General features: G+C 34.0%; 2 protein-coding genes across 2 annotated transcripts in view; both read right to left on the reverse strand.

Annotated features, from left to right (window-relative positions):
* LOC139980826 (neuronal acetylcholine receptor subunit beta-4-like) overlaps positions 1-1,815 on the reverse strand; it is a 40,947-nt gene extending 39,132 nt beyond the window's left edge. The window contains exon 1 of the mRNA XM_071992776.1: positions 1,170-1,815. Within this exon, the coding sequence (XP_071848877.1) occupies positions 1,170-1,260 (91 nt within the window). The 5' untranslated portion in view covers positions 1,261-1,815. The remainder of the gene's footprint in view (positions 1-1,169) is intronic.
* The window catches only part of LOC139980529 (uncharacterized), a 290,788-nt gene that overhangs the window by 158,749 nt on the left and 108,607 nt on the right, over positions 1-23,432 (reverse strand). The window lies entirely within an intron of this gene.

Consider the following 23,432-nt stretch of genomic DNA (forward strand, 5'->3'; position numbering starts at 1 on the left):
AACGGAAAATCAAATCTTCGTGGCAACTGACTTAGTAAATTAAATAACATTAAAAAATGATGATAAAAATAAAATAAAACATCAACAAAGTTTTGACCGGACATAAGTGTTCAAACGATGTCATTTAAATTTATTTTAGTTTAATGAAAGTGGTTTCTTTTTTACCTTGCATATTTAATACAAAATACTTAAAATAATAATATTGCTTCTATACAGAATGCTATACCATATGATTCATGAGAACAAAGCTGTTCAGTTACAAAGGTGTGATTGTGCACACCACATGTGCGACTGTCACATAAGCTGATATATATATATATATATATATATATATATATATATATATATATATATATATACTTGATACCAAACTCATATCCACATTCGTGAATCTTCTATGCACAAACACAATGTCAGTTAAACAGCCGTGGCATTCCGCATATATTCAGAATAGTTTTGTTTCCATTTTGTGTGTTAACCTCATTAACAGGCACAATAATAAGCACCGATTGCGCATTTAGCTATTGACGTATACTTTACTATAGTTCGCGGTATGACGTTGTAAGTTGTAAATCACATCGTTGCATAGTCTTCCAAAATGTAGCCAGACAACTTTCTTGTTAAACAGTCTGCTTATGACAGTATTGAAACAGTCATATATGGTATACAAAAAAGTAACTATATTGTGTGCAAGTTTAGGACCAATTTGATTCCAGTAGAAACAATTATTTACGAAAACAACAGCAACGACGAATAGAATTGTTTAGTGACTGCATTAACTAAAGCAACCAAGGGTATCATTGTAGATCGATTACTGTCGGAAATACATATGCAATGTGAAACTAGATCGTGGTTCACTTTTTGTATTGACCCCTTAAATGAATCAGGGTATATGCAATAATTACCTCAGGGGGCATTTTAATCGGGTGGTTCAAACATAAACATACCTTTCTTAAACACGCTCGCTATTCAAACCTATTTTAATGGTTTTACATTCGTTGAAACACTATATTTCATTTCAAAAAGGTAGGCATCTATTTTATATCAGACCACGGACTAAATAGATAATATATACCATATCATAAGTATGAAGAAATATTGGTTTACATTACAACGTTTGATACTCGTGTGAATCAATGAGTAAAAGCAAATATATAATGAAAACTTACCACTTTTGGGTAACCTGCAAACCAGTACAAAGACACACATGAGCGACCAATTTGAGAAGTATCGCCTCTTGATCAATATCCTCAACTCCATATTTTGTTCTGTGTGCGTTTCTCCCGTATTAAAGATGCCTCGAATTTCCGAACTCTTTCAATTCTACCACCTAAGTTCTCGCTACTTTTGTTTTTTACACTTTACGACACAAACGCTGTCTTGATAGTAGTTGACTTGGTCAAGATTGAAATTATTTGGTAAGCCATTAAAACTCAAGTTCGTTTCGAATTCTTGAAACGTTGGAGAGAGTTATCGTCATTCCCCGTGCATGAGAACTCCACTGAGACTTGAAACGCAAGTCAATGGCGCGAAAATATTCTAGCTCAAATAACTCAGTAGAACAAGAAGACGAAACCTTGGTACATATTTCATTACGATTTCCATTGAAGAAAATACAGAGACAATGACAAATAAAACAGGTTGCGCTTTTTAAAAAGCACAATTTCGTATCCATAAAATGACGACATTCACATGTGGAAAATAGCTATCACCTATGACATTGCTTTACTGCAAACCCCTTGATATTTTGTATTAGTGACACACACTGGTCGCATCTGCCTACAACACATGTTCATCCACACTGGTTAATTGAGATCTTCTGAAGATGGTTCAAGAATTACGAAGCGCGCCCTCCTCCTGTGAGATAACGGAGAATCAGACGACCAAGTCGGGCGATTGATATACACACATACATTCCGTACAATGTTATATATATATGTATGCGTGCGTGTATGTATGTTTGCGTGTTTGTTTGTATGAATATATGTATAATTATATATATATATAATTATATATATAATTTTATATATATATATATATATATATATAGATATATAAAATTATATAAATATATATATATATATATATATATATATATATACAGCTTAGAATGTTAGCAACTTAGTAAAAATTAGTTCATTCACTACGACAATGTAGCGATAAACGCAGATATGCAGTTTTTTTTTTTATTAAGGTTCATTACAAGGGGTTTATGTCACCGCATTTCAAAGAAACGTGACAGCTGTACTTAATCACGACGAGATTTGCATATACTGTTAAGAATTTTAAATTCCTTGTTTGTATTAGACAATGTAACAGCTGTGTGAGCTAGCCGAGACAAATTGTGTTCCCATATCCTAATATTCCAAATGGTTAATAGCGTTCCAAAGAAAAGTTCGCATGAAAGACATCCAGAACATATCATATTTGTAGTTCATGTATGAGTACATGAGAATGTGAGTCTCGTTAACTTTACGTATATGTATTTGAAGTAAATTAACATGTACGAAAATCTTCAATATCCATTGTGTTAATTCCCTCATATACATGTCCATATATGGACATTCTACTATATAACAATTTTCGTCATATGCAAATAAGTTATTCTTCTTTTGTGATTTGTAATGTGAATTATGCTTTAGGTTGAATCTTTTCATTAAACCTATGTGAAAGTTTCTTTTAATTCAAATTTATGGTAAATCTTGAGGACAGTTTTGGCAAGTTTTTTGGTATTTAGAACTTCTTGAATATCATTTTTGTTTGTGTTTATGTTTTTCTTAAATCTTTACTTTCCTTTAATTATCGTTTTTTCTCCGATTCTGACAGGGTGCTATATTCATACTGTTATGAATGATTGTATAAGCCGTGACCGTTTCATTATGATACATTACGGGATGAAAGTCTATATTCCGTTACAATGATTCGTTTTATATATTGATAGATAACTGCCGAAAACCATTCTCAAACACAACACGATTCCATCCATCTGTTTACTTCAGTCAATAAATTGACCATGTTACCCAAACATGCCTTTCTAATACGCTCCGGTAACAGAGAAACGATTACTCATTTTCATACACATTAATGTAAGCTGATACCCGCACCTTGCGAAGACAGTCCAGATAAGATATCCGTTGATATTTTCAAAAGTTATAAAGAATATTTACAGAACGTGTGCCATATTTGTTTTGAATTTGTATTTGGCTTTTTAAAATCTAACAGCAGACAGGAGATATATATGCTGTCACAGAGTGATTTGGCATCTTATCTGTATATATTTATCAGATTATATGGTATCATTAAACAAATCATAAATCAATTATGAGATGGCCGATCAATAATCAAGTTATCCATGCATCGATTCTTTCTGTTCACTTTTTCTTTCAATTATGACACATGTTTGTTGTTATAACCACGTTGACTAGAATTACTATTTATAACTAAAAGCAAAGGTTCCTATACACATTCGGTTAATAGCATCTCCCCGTCTCCTTCCCGTCCCCGCCCCGTCCCCTCCCCCAGCTACAAACCCGTCCCTCAAAATGTGTAAAAGATCAAAAGAAAAGAGAGGAAATGAGAAGACACACACACAAAATTGGGAGATATTATTGAAAACATTCCAAATTCTGAAAGAATTTAAAATTCATTTAGTACATTGCAACAACCATTAAAGAAAGATTTGTCGATCTCTACTGAAGATGAATCATGTGGAAGGTATATTAAAAGGTTAGATGATATCAATTTATAGATTCCATCAGCAGTACGAAGACAATTTGTCATTTCCCAGGAGTGAAGTATGAGCTAACCACAGTCATTTGTTACCTTCGTTGAACTCCCATACTATATGTATTTCAGGTATACAGCCTATCGGATCATAAAATATAAAATGCATATGCATTCTGCGGTTTTGTCGACATGTGCTCTGGCCGTATTGTGTATCTGAGGGAGGTTTACAGCCATATTGCAACAGCCAACGCGAATATTAAATCGTGCTGCGTAAGACATTTTCTGTATTTATAAAGTCTATGCTGTTTTCTAGTTCACAAATGAACAACTGTATCGTCACCATAAACCTCGACGATATATATAGTGTTCATAGGCTCACTATATGTTTTTTTTTTTTTTTTTTTTTGAAAAAGCAGAAATATTTATCATGCTTTTAAGCTGCAGACGCAACATTATGTTTCAAAGCAGGACATTATGCCAATTTTCTTTTTACTTTTTTTGTTTTCCACACACCGAATAAAATAACATGGGGCTAGTTTAAGTAAACTTGTCAATATTTTGCGGTTATAACTGGTATTAATGCACCTGTCGATTTGATAGTTATAAGGAATTTTGCGGTTCAAGCATTATACACTTGTGGTAAAAAGCAAACAAAACATATGCAGCGCAATAAAACAAATGGACATATTTCTCCTTGAGTAAGACCCGACAAGGATTCTCTAAGCTAAGAATTGTTTGCCAGATAATCCCTCAACCAATAAAAGAAATTGTATTTGAGAGGCAAAAGTTTCGAGCTTATGTTTACTTTTATTAATTTCTTTTATCGATTTGTCCTTGAAACGTGGAATGTGTCTTTGAATGATTCGTTAGCGATCGAGGTACTTTTAAATTTGGCCTTCCCTACGGAATACATACAATCTTTGGAAACATTCTGTCTGTAGAAATGAGACCATTTGAACACCAGATGTGTGCTATATATATATATGTATGTAATATATGTTGAAAACACTAACCATACTTAAAAGCACATTGCAATGTTTAAGATTATGACAGATATAATGTTACATTTTTGGTAAATAAAAATGTCGAATTTCATACTTAATTAAGAACAGATTTTTAGATCTATATGTGATCGAAGTTGGTATGTTAAACCTCAAACACTTATTACAATTATTCTGGAGGTCTCAACCAAAAGTATGCATCATTTCTCTACCTCGACTTCGTATTCGGCTACTACTGATTTCTAATACCTCAGTTCTTTCGTATTGCATTCTATGTTAACAATATTTTACTGCCCTTGTGTATGATGTGAAGTAAACCGCAGTGTTAATTTTTTTAAATTTCATCGTGATTACCCAAAAAAGAAAGATAAATAAAAGAAAATTACATTTTTAGGGAAAAAAACAAAGAACGAGGTATGTGTGTTGCAGAAATTAGTTAATCATCATGATGAGAAAATTAAGAATGTCTGTAAACAACATAATTTTCACATTCATGTTATGGAAGGTGGTAGAAAGACTGAAAGTGGGAAGCTGATGGGTACTTTATTGTTTTGTTTTTTTACAACAACAAAAACAAACTGTTCGAAATCGGCATTTTAGCGGACAACACATTCTATGTAATTGAAGCTTCTTTGCAAAGATTATGAGTGCATTAACATACTGATGACGATGTCTTCGGGCGCAGTTGTGATTTGTTAGCTCTTCCAGAATTGGCAAGAATTATATCCATTCTGTTTTAATCAGCTCATTGATACCAAACCCAAAGATACAATCGCACGATTGTTTGCGACAACTTTCGTCAATTCCAAATTGACATTTTCTTCGTAGACGAAATAATAGTGAGTTAACGAAAAAGTTAATATCAGCAGTGGATATCACATCTGTCATTTGGGTATCTTGTAAATCATCATAACAAAATATTTATAATTTGAAAAGCTGACTCGACTCGGCGCCTGTCTTTGACAAGGCTACCATATAATCACAACTAGTAATTATGGCGTAACCGCAGTTCTTCAAACATTCGCTATTGTTTCTGCTTAAATTTTTTAATTAGGGCTTTGATCTCAAATACAATGAACTTCATTGTAGCATGCATGTGTCACAAGACTGTATTGCTACTGTTCGACAACGTTGTTGAAGTTTTAAACCATGAGATAGCTCGATATGGCTATGCAATAACGACCCCGTGACCTCAATGGAACGCAGTTTTTATTTTTTTATTTTTCAACATCCATGGTCTAGTTAACTTGTCAGAGTCTATAATAACTGTAGACGCTTTGACATTGGTCGTAAACAACAACATAGTAACAGCTCATAGGAATGATACTCATTCTAATGTTATTACTTATACTCTGTCCAGGGACTCCGGAAACGGTGGTGCGATGCGAAGACTCTTTTGTCGTAAATCGAATCGTATTTAAAGCAACCTATAAATCTAAGCATGAATGAAAGTCGATATACCTTTAAAGGGACACTGCATCAAGGTTATTCCTTTGAACAATGAATGTTCCTTTCTGGTTATTTCGAAAGATGTCATATCCCCCATATTGATATTCCTTAGACATTATGTCAATTTTGCTCTGGTTTGGTGTTAAGGTAGAAATTAAAGTTATTCTTCTATAGTTACAACATATATCACAAAGCCCATGTTTAAAAATATGAATTATAAATAAAGTATGAATTGAACTCCGGAAGGGGTAGTGTGACACGAAAGATATATATTATTTTTTTTTTATCAAAATCTAAAATGTTTTTAAAGTAACCTATAACATCTAAACAAGAATGAACAGAAATCACAAAATGATGTTTGGATATTCATCTAACATATATCAATAAATAAATATATGCAGTATGTACGGCGTAATATCGAAAGCAAAGCGTGCATTGTAGAAACCAATCAAATTCAAATCGAATAACTCATCAATTCTATCCCTTCCTGCCTCAATGAAATCCCTACTCTCTAACCTCAGTCTCTTCTCTTTGTTCCATAAAACGTTGTCCCTTAACTTTGTCAGTGGAACTGAAGTGATTTTTGGGGGGCTTACGTGAAACTATCTCGGGTTATGTGATTCTTAGTAAGTGAACGCAATCACACGAACGATTCCGTGGTTAAGAACATAGTTTTTGTGCAATCTATACACATCCATGCACCTTGCATGAAATAAATCAATTTAACTGTTCCTTTCTTTCCTTCAAGGAGAACCGGGTGGTAAATAGTCATTTAAAAGAGTAAAACCACATTGCTGGTAAAACAATATTTAAAAAAAAATAATAAAACGTATTTGGTTGTGATAAACTAAGACGAACCAATTAGAGATATGATATGAAACTGAACAACGTTTCGACCAACGGTAAAGCATTTTGAGGACGTTTATTGTATTTTATCACAAAATAGCAATAAATAGAGAAATTAGTTTTGTCGGGTTATTGGTTATATCTTCCGTTACTATAGTAACAAGAACGTTTGTCCGAGGGAATAATGGCCAAGAAATGAGATTTATTCTGTGATAGATTAATTTTGCATATCATGTGTATTATCTCTACTAGAAAAGTATTTACATTAAAGTGTTTATCCTATATATTAACAACATGACTTCCCCATGCAAGTGAATCGTTAACGTAAAACATATGGCATACATCACTATTTTTGTAATCGGGCAACTAATAATGCAAATAGTGATGATTTTGAAAAGGACAGAAGAGGGAAATTCAGAGAATATAGAAAACGAGGGACTAGAAACTGAAGGGTGAAGAGGCTTGATTCATTTTTAAAGGTAAACCATATTTAATTATGATAGAAGGGTATGAATAAGGACACACTTTCAGTCTTCATCAACACAAGGATGACACAAGCAGCAATACACAGGAAACGACATTTTGAGAAGCAAGATGCTTTTCCAAGGTTTTAAACTTATACTGTTTAACTGTTAATCTCAAGTTTTTGAACTTGCAATAAATCTATCAATTCTATATAAAAAAAATAAAACTAATTCGCTTTAGATTAAATATGAATTGGTTGTTGCTTTTGAAAAACACTGTAACCTATTCAAGACATTTTCATGTTAAATATTTAGACAAATTTCTGGGGTGTTTTTGTTCCATTTTGTGTGTGTGTTATTGTTGCACGTGCATGAGGTGAAGGTATTGGTTGTGTGTTCATTTTTGAACTTGTTTGAACATTCTGTTAGTCTACCCAAATATATTCATTACGTTTGTCATCAAACCACATACACTTGATCAGGTTAGTCAAAACCACCTCTTTAGATCGATATTTGATATGAGGGTTATTTAGTCAACTTATAATGATGAAGTTACAGGCAGCAAATATAAAATAGTATGCATAATGCTTTGTGCAGTAATGAGTTGATTAGATAACGATGGAAATTAATCACCAGTTCCTCTGCCTCCATCTCCTCCTCTTCCTCCGCCTTCACCCCATCCTCCATTTCCTCCATCTCCTATTTCCTCTCATGCGCTCCGCAAACACTTCCTTTTCGGAAATGTTCCTTGTATGCTGAACGCATCGATCATGAATTGAACTTGACATTTCATGAATAACCATACAGAGATTTGAATCTGTCTCAATCAATACATTCGTCAGATTTTTTGCTTCGCTATAGAATCCCGACAAGATATAAACGGCAATATTCCATTCTGTAATATCTAAGAATATTTTTTGTCCCGTAATTATGCCCACACGGGAAGTGTAGGGTTCTTAACCTTGAAGAGGATGGATGCACATCTGTTCAAATCTTTATTGAAATATCTTGCCTTAGGATATCGAGTCACACGGAGGCTACTACTATATTTTCATCTTTCGAAAAAATAATTGTTTTGCTCTGAAGGTTATAGTGAAGGTGGCTCTCAGGTTCCAGCGGGTTTTTTTTAATTAGTGTGACTATTCAGTGAAAGGTCATATGAAAGCGACTGATGAACGCAGTTTAATTAACTGAAGATTTGGTTAAATTGTTTCTACTTTAAAGCACGTTGGTAAATATTTTGGTATACCGAACCTGTCAATGCTGTTCCATTTGTTGATTCAGTTACAGTTTAAGAATCGAAGACATGTGAGTCCCCTTTACCTAATATTTTCTTTTCTTACAGTAAATAAACCAGTGCCACGATCCGTGTCGGATTCCCCATTACGTGATGTAGAGCAAATATTGGTAATTGTATCAGAGTGCACCTAGGATGGTAGCGAATGAATATTCATCGGTTAGACGTCATACAACCAGACACTGCAGAAAATACATTTCTAATGCTAATGCGACTAACGACGCTAATCAACGAATCCATGCACTCGCAATAACCCTATGTACAATTCCTAACCTTCATTAAATACAAACATGATATTCATACTACTCCTATACTCCAATGAGGAGTATGAACGATCAGTACAGACATTATTGTTACAATTATCGGTGTATGAGTTTCCAATGTTAATACCACTCTATACAGTCCTCTCATATCATGCCCCCAAACGCTCGTATTGGCAGTATTTTTCAGTACCTAAGTGATAGAAACATTAATCTATACTGCTCTTTTTGATCAGGGCAAGTCCTTGGAAGAATTGACTTTGAAGTAAAGAATGAACATTTTTGGTCCCAACTGCCATGGTGGTATGGAAATCGATTGGGGTAATTGTGACGTATAGTGCTGCCGTATTTAACAAAAGTGTAGCCTCACTGAGTAATAAATGATGATATTGTTAATATATGTAAGTTGACGAAAGCAACGGGCAGTTACCTTTTTCACTTTACATATTCCATAAAATGTATTTACCATATTCTCCATAAAGCAGAATATCAAGAGAGTTTTTTTTTTAATTTAAGAATTTACCTTAATCATTAAATGCATTCAAGGGAATCCAGCCGAAGACTTCTATTGTAACAATTTAATATACTCCTAATTCGATCGTGAAACAGTAGTAAGTTTTAGAAAGGTCCAAGCAACCCCAAAGGATTTCTTTCATTTGAAATAAAAACTCTTTCTTACGTCACTCGAAGCTAAGAAAGTCAGTATACTGAGGATGACAGGAGTCTGGGATAACCTGAAAAATAAAAGGGTAAACCAAATAATTGATCATTATAAGAGAGTCGTTTTCATACTTATAGATGTACGAATAAATAAAGGCGTTTAAGTTTTTTTTTTAAATTGCAAACTTCTCAAGGGAAGACATCAATCCTTTTCCTTGCCGATATCAACTTCTCTATTTGTGTTTTTCCTCTTTCCACTCTTGCGGTTTTCTTCTGAACTATTTTCAAATATTTTCACGAACGCTACTAGGAAGTGTTGGAATGTTTGATATCAATTAATCACTTTCGATTTGAAGTACCAATGCTGGAAATCTCGAAGTCATGTGAACACCTAAAGCAGCTGGCCGCATTTGTAAAGTTTTTTTTTTTTTTTAACTTTCCTTTCACCTGGATTTGTTCCGCTGTTTTATAGTTAACTTAACATAACTTAATGCTAATTACGTACTCTTCTCGTTTTGTAAAATAACATGGGTTGTCTTGATGTGTCCAAAATCTGGATTATAACGTTTTCCTATACTTTAGGTTGATCTTGACATTCTAGTATTCGTTCATAACATAATGTAGGCTACTTGTGAATGTAACATAGTTACATATCGGTGCCTATATACGGTTATAACGTCGAGCTTAGAATCACTCTAGAGAAGGGTAATAACCACGATGTACTTGTCAATGGAGATGAGAAGTGGTGATGGATATACGGTATCATACAATGAATGGTTGGAAATCGGATTAGGGGATAATATAAGATAAACCAGATCAGGGGCATCCAGGTGGTACTTCATTTTTGTAACCCCGGAATGCGAACATAATGTGCAACATAACCTATCATCGCTCATCATATTTCCATGCATCGTTTAACTTACACCTTAAGGTATAGTCACTGCTGTGGCAAATTATCCATAACCTAAATATGAGATGATATAACGTTAGGGTAGTCCATTACTGTGGCAGAGTATCCGTAGCCTATATAAGAGATGATATAACGTTAGGGTAGTCCATTACTGTGGCAGAGTATCCGTAGCCTATATAAGAGATGATATAACGTTAGGGTAGTTAATTGCTGTGGCAGAGTATCCGTAGCCTATATATGAGATGATATAACGTTAGGGTAGTCAATTGCTGTGGCAGAGTATCCGTAGCCTATATATGAGATGATATAACGTTAGGGTAGTCAATTACTGTGGCAGAGTATCCGTAGCCTATATATGAGATGATATAACGTTAGGGTAGTCAATTGCTGTGGTAGAGTATCCGTAGCCTATATATGAGATGATATAACGTTAGGGTAGTCCATTACTGTGGCAGAGTATCCGTAGCCTATATAAGAGATGATATAACGTTAAGGTAGTCAATTGCTGTGGCAGAGTATCAGCAACCTATATATGAGATGATATAACGTTAGGGTATAGTCAATTGCTGTGGTAGAGTATCCGTATCCTATATAAGAGTTGATATGCATATGTAGCAGCAAACTTGTCCGGTGTGTTAAACATTCATTGTGGTATATATTAACTAAATGTTGTCATTTGCAAGAAGAAAAGCACTCTTCAATTCTTCCAAAGAGTTAAAATTAACTCTTGAAGAGTTTCAAAGAGGATGAATTTTTAAAGGAGAAAAATCCACTCTTACAGAAAGAGTGGCTTCATGCCATTGTAGCTAAAAAAGAGGAGTGAATGTCCAAACTTTGCAATCACTCGCGTTGAAGTAATAAATCATTCACTCCTTGAAAAGTTGCCGACCCAGAGTTGATTCTCTTTGAAATTAAGAGTACATCTCATACTTAGCAAACTGAATCAGTTGCTCTAACTACAGACAACTATGTTTCCCTGCACTCTGATATTGCATAAAAATGTCATCAACAATAAAATGAATATATTCAAGATGGAAAATATTATAAAAGAAATAATTGTTTGTCTGCTTATGATAAATTTATGAAATGTTTATCATGAATGATATGATTTACAGAAGAACAAAACACTTCTTGACGTTTATTGTTACACGTTTTATTAAATGGAAACATGACGATTTAAATATACCAGACATCATTTCAAGTAAATGCTTCTTGATAAAAGATATATCAAAAGAAAAAAAAAATCCCAGGGTGGTAATGAATTGATATTTATGTATCTCGTGTAACCATAAAGTCGTGAAATATTTATCGGAATGTCTTAGCTTGAAATAACACCTATATTAAAATTGACACGAAGTTCTTCCACATTCTATTGAAGTAACGGGAATGTGCACATGATATTTCAAAAAGTCAAAGGGAAAAGCAAAACAAACACATAAAATATCTTTCCCAAGAAGCTAAAACAAACCATAAATTAAACCTTTAATCATTCTTATGCACCTCAAGAAATAAACATAATGTCCATCATATTTTGAACCACCACCGTGTGTTAAGCATTAACATACTTCATAAAAGATGATACAAAGTTTTTTTTCATGAAATGAATTGAAGTTTGTCTATGTTGGTTACCTTAATGAGAAAATCTTATGCCGTTTAATGAGAATATACATATAATATTTATGAATGTAAACAAATATTACTCTGGTCTCAAAAACTTGGAATTGTTGAGATATTGTCTAATTATTGAGATTAGAGACACTCTCTAAGATTCCATACTTTTTTCCGATTATTTTCTTGTCTTTACTCTCTATTCTTTATGGGGAGGGGTGGTGGAGTGGGGGCGGAGGTTCCCTCTTCTTTAACTTTACGTCTGGATAAGGGCATAATCTTAAAGAGACCCGCTACGGAATGATGAGGAATAAAATATGTCAATTTCAATGGTTATAATTACCAGAACTTTCAACATGTCTATTTGTTTGTATTATGTGCGTGTGGGATTTTAAACTTTGAAATCAACCTAGTGTGGCACGAAACTTCAAGTGATGTGAATGTTGGCAAAAAGTGCCATGCCACGATGGGAGTTTAGGAAGCAAAATATCCACATCGTATCGTGTAAGAATCTCGTGTGTAGGATGACTCACAGTTTATGAGGTATGTTAAAAACCCAGGAAAATAATGTTTCGCGAAACTACTATACCATGGATGGCAAATAACGTTGACTCCAATGTCCTTAATTTTACTTAGTGGAATAATGGGTACGTTGTATACTCTTTAGTCTTTACTAAACCAAAAATATATACCAAAGTATTAAATTTATCCCGAAGAAACTTTGTATCATGCATATGCAGGTTTGTGTGAAAGGTGACTGGTTCCCACAGACTTCAAGTTCATGTTGCATTGTGCGCGATGTTTTAATCCTGGTTCGAATTTTATGAATAGGGGGACTTTAAATGTCGTCTTCATGATTTGGTTCGTGATCCTCTTGATCTTTAAGCGAGCCCTTCCTGAAGTTTAAGAAGATAAGGTAAACAGCAGAGTGAATGGAAAGCATGCAGTCCTAATGGTCACACTGATTATCCAATTGCTATTAAGAGGCCATGAGAAATATTTGATTTCAAAGATGTCCGATTTTTTTTTCTTTTTTTTTTGCGTTTCCGGACGTTATGACAATGGTTCATCTTACTAGGATGAACTGGGAGGACGGCATTTCTGTTAAATCTCTACTTAAACCAGTTTCTTAAGTTACACATCCATTATATCCCATTTACTAACACACTATATCTTCCTTCAATTTCATTTCATCAAAACAGCCATCGTTGTAATCCACCTCCCAGACTTCGGCGCTTGAGCTTTCACCAGTGGGATCAACAATTTTAAAGGAGCTTTCCGTACTCAACTTTAACTCAATCAGAAAAAAAGTAGGCTATCAAACTTCAGTCTGTATTGAACTGCGACCCACATGTAAGGTATATCATACACTCAGCAAATGGTATAGATTCTTTTCAAGGTACAGAATGGTCCACATTTTTGTATTATGAACAGCAATTATTAAACATATTGCTTTATGAAGTTATCATGTACGATGCGGCTTTTCTATGTGATTTAGTCATAGAAAAGTTTAAAATAATTATGTAGTGTAAGAGTTTTGGTTGCTGAATGAAATCGCCTATGAAATTTGCTATATTATCAATTATCTCGATATGATTTTAATATTATGGCATATATCAATTTGGTTGTTATAAAATTACATTCAAGGCAATCCTAAGCATACAATATATATATATATATATATATATATATATATATATATATATATATATATATGTAAATATTATTGATGTGGAATGGTTCTTTAAAAGAATTACACTTGATATTTCGCAATCTGCGACCGTAAGAGACGGATCACATAACCCCAAGACTCAGCTGGACTCCTACAAGCCAGCTGTCAACACGCATTAAAGCTAGTATCAGTTCAGAGCCTAGAATGTATCATCGTGTAATGAAGGGTAATACTTCCTATGGTATCACAGGAGAGGAGGAAAAACCTTTCTCATCGAATCTCGGGATGATGAAAGTACGCAACGATGTAGAAAATTCTAGGTTACTCGGATTAAGGAGACAAAATGACTGCTCGCTTTACATGGTAGTGCATGGTTGAAAAAAATGAATTATGATGGGAACATTAATTACCACGATTCAAGCGGTTCGAAATCAGTCGCCTGGTTTTTTTAAAAAAAGCAGGGGAAAAGACAGGACTTCTGTTGAAGCTACACAGAAGTGGAACGACATGCTAATAACAATTAGATGAATGGTATACTTGAAGAAATGGCGTTCCTTGATGAGAGCAAACATGGCGGAATGACCAACGTCAATAGGATGAAAGCAAAGAGTCGTAATTGTTTTTGATGGTAGCCTGTTTTGAAATTCTTTCCTGTAATGTAGGATGAGGTTTCGTCGTTGTATAAAGATCTTCAGTCTTGACCCAAAATTGAAAGTGTGTAAACATATTAAGTTCACCAATGGTTTTCAAATTCAAGTGCTTTCCCGTGCAATTCTGTTCCTTCAGATAGTATATATGTGTTGAACTTGCAACATTGTTTTGACATTTTGCCACATCGTATAGGACATTGAGGTTACTGGTCATCTATAAAGGCACATAAATTGAAGCAAATATGCATGGAAACAAATGATAATCAGTTTAAAATATATCTACCATTCTATGTCAGTGATAAGTCCCTTAAAGTTTGAAGTTAACATTATCACATCGAAAAAAAATTATACTAATAATACTAAATACCAGTTTAATTTTTTACAAAACATGCATCGCACCCGACAGTTTTCATACCAGGTAAATGCTCCCTTCGATTAAGATCTGCATTATTATTAATATATTTACTTGCCACCTGGACACAGGATCAATTGGATCAATGTAAGCATGCATGCTAAGCAGTTTAAACTTGTTGCAAATTTCATATTCATAAACTTTTCAAAGACAACTTTATTAAAGAGTCACCGTTCTGTTTAATTGCATAAAATAAAAATGATTTAACTACGAAAAAATAAGTAAGTTATACTATATGTTATATACTGCATGACCAGAAAGTTCTCTTTCAATCTTTTTCTAGCTGACTAATAATTTTTAAGAGAAATTGATGATGAAAGTGTTTATTTATTATAAGTGTTGTAAGAAAATAGAGACAGTAAAAGAATAAAGAAAACATTGAATTGCGGATTAAAGAGCTACTCAGAAACAGTGCCAGTTCAGATAACAATTTAGTCTGTAGGTTTGAATATAACTGTATTAAAACGTTGTGTGTAATCGGAAATGTATCGTCACTTTAAAGTAGATGTATCCAAAGTCCAAGAAGATAGATTATTGACTGATTCCCATCTTCAATTTCTACTCAAAGTTAGTGAAAACATATAATTTCCCATTTTCATGTAAGCAACATTTGGAACTCATAGACTAGCTCAGAGCTACGGATATCGTCTCATTGTTTGATTTTGATTTTATCGTAACAAAACATTCCCATTCAAAGATAATAGTTTACCGATTTTGTCAGACTCCTGCTGGAATAAAGAGTTTCCTTCTGTAAATTCTCTACTAGTGGAAAAAATCTTTCGCCATAAAAAATAGGGAGCTTACATACCCAACCCTCTTGAGGGTACGGTGGGGTATGTAACTGCGACCATGAGAATATGGAGCGTTAATACCCAACCCATCTTGAGGGTACGGTGGGGTGTGTAACTGCGACCATGAAATTAGGGAGCTTAAATACCCAACCCATCTTGAGGGTACGGTGGGGCATGTAACTGCGACCATGAGAATATGGAGCTTTAATAACCAACCCTCGTTTGGGTACGGTGGGGTGTGTAACTGTGCGATTTCTGTTTGTTTTTTGTTAAAGATCTAATTGTCACAGTATGATATCAATTGGTCATCAAAATCATATCTTTGTACCCTTCTCTGCCAATTCATGAATTATATATTATGTTAATAAAGAGTAGATGTGCGGCTGCAAAACACATCTCTTTTCTTTTTATGTAAACGTCACGTCGCTAGAATATGTTGATGAAAGTCATAATAATTGCAGCATTTAATGGTATATGTTACTGTTCGGCGACGCACGGACAACCCGATTGTGTTGCTGTTAGTAAGCTGGATGGAAGTAAAGAGGATGGGGTGAAATTGTTGTCATTCTGAGAGCAGTACACTATTATATAAGGAGAACTCGATAAATGCTGAAACTAAATAGTATTAATTAAGTGACTGTTTTTTAATAAACATCAATTATCACCCAAGCGTCAACCATAATACATTCCGAGAACGTATTAGCCATTACTTAACGTCCGAATCGGGAAATTGAGTTCATTGACCAAGTTTCCCCCTAAAACACATTCCTTTCTCGATAAGAGGACGGTTCCATTAGCAATCAAGCCATAGATATATGTCTAACCTTGACATCTGCGCCACAGATATAAGCAATTCTAACAGTCTTATAAATCACTTTAATTGGGTATCGGTCTTGCTATTGTTGAAAGTAACCATCTGAGATAATTAGAAGTCTCTTGACCACGTGGTTTTGGATACTGTACTCTTTCGCAAAGATATTAATAGGCTGCTGCTGTGAGTGGTGTATAGCTGCGGTTTGTTATTTATCGTGTTATCAAGAGGAATAAAACAGAGCGCTATAGTTAGTTTAACAGTTTCATATCCCGCCCTTTTAAGGTTTTGAGCTAGAAATACGTCTATGACTCTATCTTAGTATATCTATAGGTTGACTTTGCTAAATGACTAGCTGGTTTTATTGTCCATTAAATAGATGAGATATTATAATAAGAACTCCTTTGAATTACTGACACACAATAGTTGTACAAATGTCCACATATGTCATTTTAGTACAGGTCAGTTCTGTATTAAAGGATTGGTTCAGTTGTCATACATGTTAATGTTATATGAAAGAGGACAATAAAAGAAACACAATGGTGAAAAAACTGTTCAAATATCTTTTTCGGTTAAAGAGATATTCAAGTGTAAAGTTTTATCATATTGTGTAGAAACTGCTGAAATCTGACTAGCTGTGATGTCACATCCTCACATTCCTGAAAAGTCTTTGTTTTTTCTCTAAATATTTTGTGAGATTTCATGACTTTCAACCAAAAGATATGTCAGGGGATCTCATATTTGTCAAAGGAAGTATTTGAGATTAAACATCTGAAGAGTTTTTGATGATATTATTTTCAAATGTGTTAAAAAAATGTAAATAATTATTAAAGAAATATATTCACAAATGTTAAGGAAGTGAGGATGTGTCATCACACCCTCACAGTAATTCTTTCTACACCAGTCGTTTTTTAAAGAAATTTTGATATCTTCAAAGTGTCATTTCTCCTTAACAGAGCATGCTATCATGGTAGTTTCTTCACTGTTCCTTTTGTCTTTTTTGGGCTCTTTCATACACAATAGACATGTCAAACACCTGAACCAATCCTTTAAGTTATCATATTCAAGGTATTATCATATTATTTGCCATTCATATATTATCAAAATACACATTTTCCCTTGATGTATGAGTTTTGCGGATTCAATTGTGTATGTAAGAAGCATTTTGCCATTTGTTTTTGTGCCATATGATGTACAAAAACAACACAATTAGTATTTAACTCAATACCAGTGCCAGCAATAAGAAATGGTATACATGGAACATCGGATTATGTTGTTGGGGTAAGACCAAAACATATTCTGCAATAGGACTCTGATCTCCTTACGATATATATTTGCTTTTCATTGCGTAGTCTTGATGCCCGTGGCCCTTGTAATTTTACATCAACAACCTGCACCCTTTCATACGCCCCATTCCTCATAAAACTTATTTCGAAATGCAGTATCACAAATTTCAGGTATAACTACAGTATTGGAATCATTTAAAAGCTCTAACGGCTTTGTTCGGAGAGCAGAACAAATTTCTATGCTGCGATATCAACTTTGCTCAAAATAGATGAAAGATCTTTAGGATGCACCGAGCATTTATACTAAACCACTCATTCAGAAAAACTTTGGGGCGAAATAAACCTGCCTTGAAGGTAAGAAAAAGGCTATGTCTTCACTAATGTGACATGTATATCTAGTCACATTTAGAGACATACCAACATAATTTTCCCTTTTTTCTTATATATTTAGTCTGGCTGCTTCTGAAATTGAGCGTTATCCCCTTTACAATTTGATATATCCAAGCAATTAAAACGATTTATTAGTCCCATACGGTACATTTTTTCATCAAATCTTATAGGCCTATACCAAGACAGAAAGAAAGAAAGCAAAAATTTATAAAGTTTTTCATCCCGGCGTGCTATGATTTAGAGAGAGGGTAAAAATCCCCGAAGGATAAGTTCCCAAATTAAAGCTTAAATCCGCATTTAAAGAAGCAATAGCTCGGGGACTAATAGCACGCCATTTCACTTCCAATCAATGCAAATCCAGTCAAACTGTTTAAAATTGATACAACCCCGTTTTGGCTAGCGGAGGAAATGACTTCGATAGCGTAAGCGTATAGTGGAATGTCAAATTTTCAAGAGAGGAGAAAACAAGGAGAAGAAGATGATGAAGAAGGAAATAGTATCACAGTAAAAGAAAGGAAGAGTGATTAATAAGAGATTTGATATTGATCGATCATTTGGCAATATGACAGATTAATAATAATAATAATAATAAATCTGTATTTATGGAGGAAATGATAAACTTAATGAAGGAACGAAATATATTATATGTCGATTATAGATGATTTTATTAATTGATTATTAACAATATCATAGACATTATAATCAAATTAATTCTGACAAAAGAAATTATAATTCTAACGTAAATGAAGATTAGACCTTGAATGACGATTCACAATGTCAGGGACAACGTACAACGAAGTGTGCACTGTGTATGTGTGTGCTGTAGTGTGTGTTCTTAATGGAAGGAGAAAGGTCCGTAAAAAGAATTATCAGTTGTATCGCAGATCGGATTTACATGTTCTAGCAAACTTAGGGTTATTTTTCCTCTGATTAAATGACAAGGTTTGCGCTACTGACGTATACGATATGTGATGTACTATTATGTAGATTACGTTTGGCAATCAGTGAGAAATTTATTTATGAAATTCTATTTTGCAATGAGATTTCTTATTCAGTGTCGAACCATTCCTGCTGGTAAGGATCTTTATAGTTCTTCATCCAATAGTGAAAGGGTGAGCTATATGGTTATATTGACTATACTGTGGGCGAGTGGCGTTACATCTTACCAGTATGAGTATCGAGTTTTTTCTGAATGTGTTATGCAACTGATGAATTTCCATATAGCAAAAATTACTTCTCTTTCTAATCCTCTGTTTCTTTCTATGATTTCTTTGCTCCAGTTACTGACTGTTAAGGCCCTTAAAAACATTCAATGGTTTCTCTCTAGCAGATAGCCTTCAATAATCCCTTCCTGAAGATTACAGCATTGAAAATTCGGTCATCATTCATCGCGTATACAGTGTAACATTGAGCCCCCCCCCCCCCCCACACACACAGAAGGATATTCACACAAAATAAAAACTGCAATGTTGCAATATTTAATCGTCGTCGAGATGTGCAATTTTTTTTTTGGGGGGGGGGGGGCGCAAACGTCCCATAATTTTTTCGTGTTTTGTGTTGCAACTTGTTCCATGTGATTTAAATGATAAGCCACATTAAATTTTATATTTAAACGTTAATATGGGTAAAACTCGTTATAATTTACCTTTTGTGCAGGCGGCGGAATTTTATGAAGACGAGTATAGAGTTCCAGAGAAGACCATCCAGTCCTCTTGATAAAGTCTTCTTAATTGCCTCTCGACCGGTAGAACTTTATCACAAACGTGCATGGGCATAGATTTAGCGTCACTCGGAATGTTACTGGTTAAAAGTGTAAATAACTGGATCTTTATTCTGAGATGTTTTGTCTGTGTTCAGCTGCGAGGTAAACAAAATCTCCCCGCATCAACGACTCAGTTAAGCCTTTGAAACATGTACCCTTGGGTATCATGTGTTGATTGGCTTGACGCGCCCTAGTTTAAACCATAGGTCGGAGTTGACGCTAAAATCGGAGAAAAAAGTGTTTGAAGTGTTTCCGGTCCGGATGCATATGAGTTTAAAGACTTATTCTGTTGACTTTAAGCAACTGGCAGATGAGGCGGTTCATACACTGAGAGAATTCTTTTACTTTTAAATCGCAATCGAGATGGCCATAATAATAAAAAATAATAAAATAGGACTGAATCGGATAATTGTGCGTACTTTATGGGTTTTCAAATTTCTGGGAATGTGAGGCCCTTAAAGTGTTTTCTATGTTGAATTTGGATCGTTAGTATTAAATGTATTTACAACATGCACATTGTCAGTTACATGTGTTCTACAGCGAGAGAGAGTAGTGTGTAATGTCAACGAATATCAAGACGGCAAAGCAAACGTGATATTCAAAAAGTTATTTATTTCCTGACAAGAGACATAAAAGTCACTTGCTCACAAAAATAATTCTCTTTTTAATTGTCTGACCTTTTTACTACAAATTAGCGAATTAATATTCACTAGTTCTGTTTGTTTTTTTCCAATATGCTTCCGACAGGATTCCACTTAAATTAAAACAAACTAAAACTGGTTTTCTGTCAATACATATTTGTTTTAAGAAATAGGTCTCGAGGCTTGTATGAGTGAATAAATCATAACTATTGACGACATAGGTCTCCGAAGAGCCCTGAAGGGGTCGTTTCAACAGTAAACTCAACATAACTTTAAACTATTCAAATTAATTAGATCCAATTGAATGAAACATTTTGTCTTTGTTATATTCTCTTCGTCTCCACCAAAGCAAAACAGCTATTCATATAAACCTTTTCGTTCTCCTTCTTTCATAAATGTACAATGGTCTGGTGCCTAACGCCTTCGGATCTTTTCGATTTACAATTCAGTTTTCTTCCAAAATGACGGCATTTGGTTAATTTGGAATGAAGAAATGCGGCACTAGAGCTGCTTTTAAATTAATTAATTTTGGCTTAAAAGATTATATATAGTTTTGAAAGACGAAATTTATACTTTTGTAATCATAAGGTATATTTGTAATATCAAAATTCTATCAATAACACTAAGATCGATTGGTTTATATTTTGATGTTTTATTTATAAGTTGGACTTTGATCTGTTTCAATGTATTTTGTTTACTAGACCCAATTTTTATTCACTGACCTATATATTTCGTCGGTATAAAACTACTTAACTTTCACAACTGTGGCGCATGTTTGAGATAAACAGGAGAAGGGTACAAAGGTCGATCTTGCCATTTAAAATAAAACAATTTATTTGCATATTGTCCATGAGTTTGTGAATGAATGTCTTACTTATATTTTCAATTCTTTACCTTTACATCTATAGATATTTCATAACAGCATTCATATATCATGTTTGATCTCTAGAGTACGGCAAATATGTCACCGAAACAGAACTATTATTGTCCATACAGGTGACAAACGCCTACGGTGGAATTACGACCTTCCGTACCGGTTTCGAACCTCTGGACATGCAATACGCGTCCATAGCCTAGTGGTTAGGGTGTCCGTATATAAAGCGGGAGACCCGTGTTTGAATCCCGGTGGAGGCTGGAAGTTTTTTCACTGTTCTGGATTTTCTAACTCACTACGATTTCAATTATATAATTATATATATATATATATATATATATATATATATATATATATATATATATATATATATATATATATATATATATATATATATATATATATGTATATGTATATGTATGTATATATATATATATATATATATATATATATATATATATATATATATATATATATATATATATATATATATAAAGAATTGCTGACGTGGTCCCTGTTTAGGTACGTTGTTTAATTTTCTTGTTTTATTGCAATAGTAGGATTGGGGGGAAATAAATAAAATAAGCATGGGGAAACCTCTAAAGGGACTGATTTTCAATCTACAGAATAGACGAGATTTCCTGCTCGCGTGTTCCTTCTGAAGGTATCAGTTATTTGTTAATCCAATCTGAAGAGATTCTTCATATGTAGTTTGTATTCATCCTTTCAGGTAAGGTATACCTCATGCAAAATGTGCTTTAACATAATTTAATATGGAATCCAGTTACATAAAATTAGCCAGATAATATAATAACTGCACGGTGTTCGAATGAAATCTCACAAAGTAATGAAATAAAAGAGTGCTAAAAGTATTGAACGCAATCAATTTATTCTCCCTATAAAGATGAGTTTCAGATATACAGTGTAGTGAGAAAGGGGTGTACATGGTAAGGTACAGTCATGGACATCCGACCATTAATGAACTAGGTCAATGTACTTTCAATGACGTCAGTTCTGACGTTTATGATAACTAATATCATTAATATAGTTTCATTGTTCCAACACTATTAGCTCATGAAATATTTTCTTTTTTTTTAAATAACATTGATCGCACAACATAAAATACTGACCAAATTTATAAAGTGAGATTTAGATACAAATTATTGTTTAATATAAGATTTATAAACCCTGCTTATGATTGATATTTTTTGTGTGCGTCAATATGGAAATTAAATTTAATAGCTCAAGAAGTTATATACATGTTTGCACTTAGTACAAATACTGGTAAAAAGAAAGGAGAATTCTTTATTTTAGTCACTTTGTTGGAGGAACGGACCAAACGATATTGATGTTTTTTTTTTAATGAAAACAGACGGATATTGTCTCCAGGGAGGGCATTGCCATTGTATTTATTTATTTGAGCAGGAGAGGTTGGTCAGCAGCAAGGGCTCGTTTATAGCTAGTACTCTCCATGTTTGTTTGCTAGATGCATTATCACTCTGGTTTACTAATGAACTAAGGACCTTTCTCATCAAGTTGAGATGCTAGCGTTTCCAAAAGAAAGATGATTGAGGTAATCAATAGCATGGGCGTAGATAGCCTTTCTGAGGTGAGGGAGGGGGCGGGGAGGGGAGGGGGGTCAAACCAGTCGGATCAACGGAAGATTACGTCAGCAGAATGACGTGGTATTACAACACATTCGTCGCTGTTATCGATACCCGGATATTGTAAATGTCATCAGGAGCCTCTGTCAGTATTCGTGAGACCTTGGATGATAATGCCAGGACTGAATATTCCGACTTACTTGTGTTCTTTTTACACGTGGAGAGATTTTCGTGATGGCTGTCGTTTATTCAAACGTATGAGAGAAGCTACCAAGTTGCTAATGAGCTCGACAAAAGGAGACAGACAAATGCTTTAAC

The sequence above is a fragment of the Apostichopus japonicus genome, chromosome 15, assembly GCF_037975245.1.
Source record: "Apostichopus japonicus isolate 1M-3 chromosome 15, ASM3797524v1, whole genome shotgun sequence".
NCBI lineage: Eukaryota > Metazoa > Echinodermata > Holothuroidea > Aspidochirotida > Stichopodidae > Apostichopus > Apostichopus japonicus.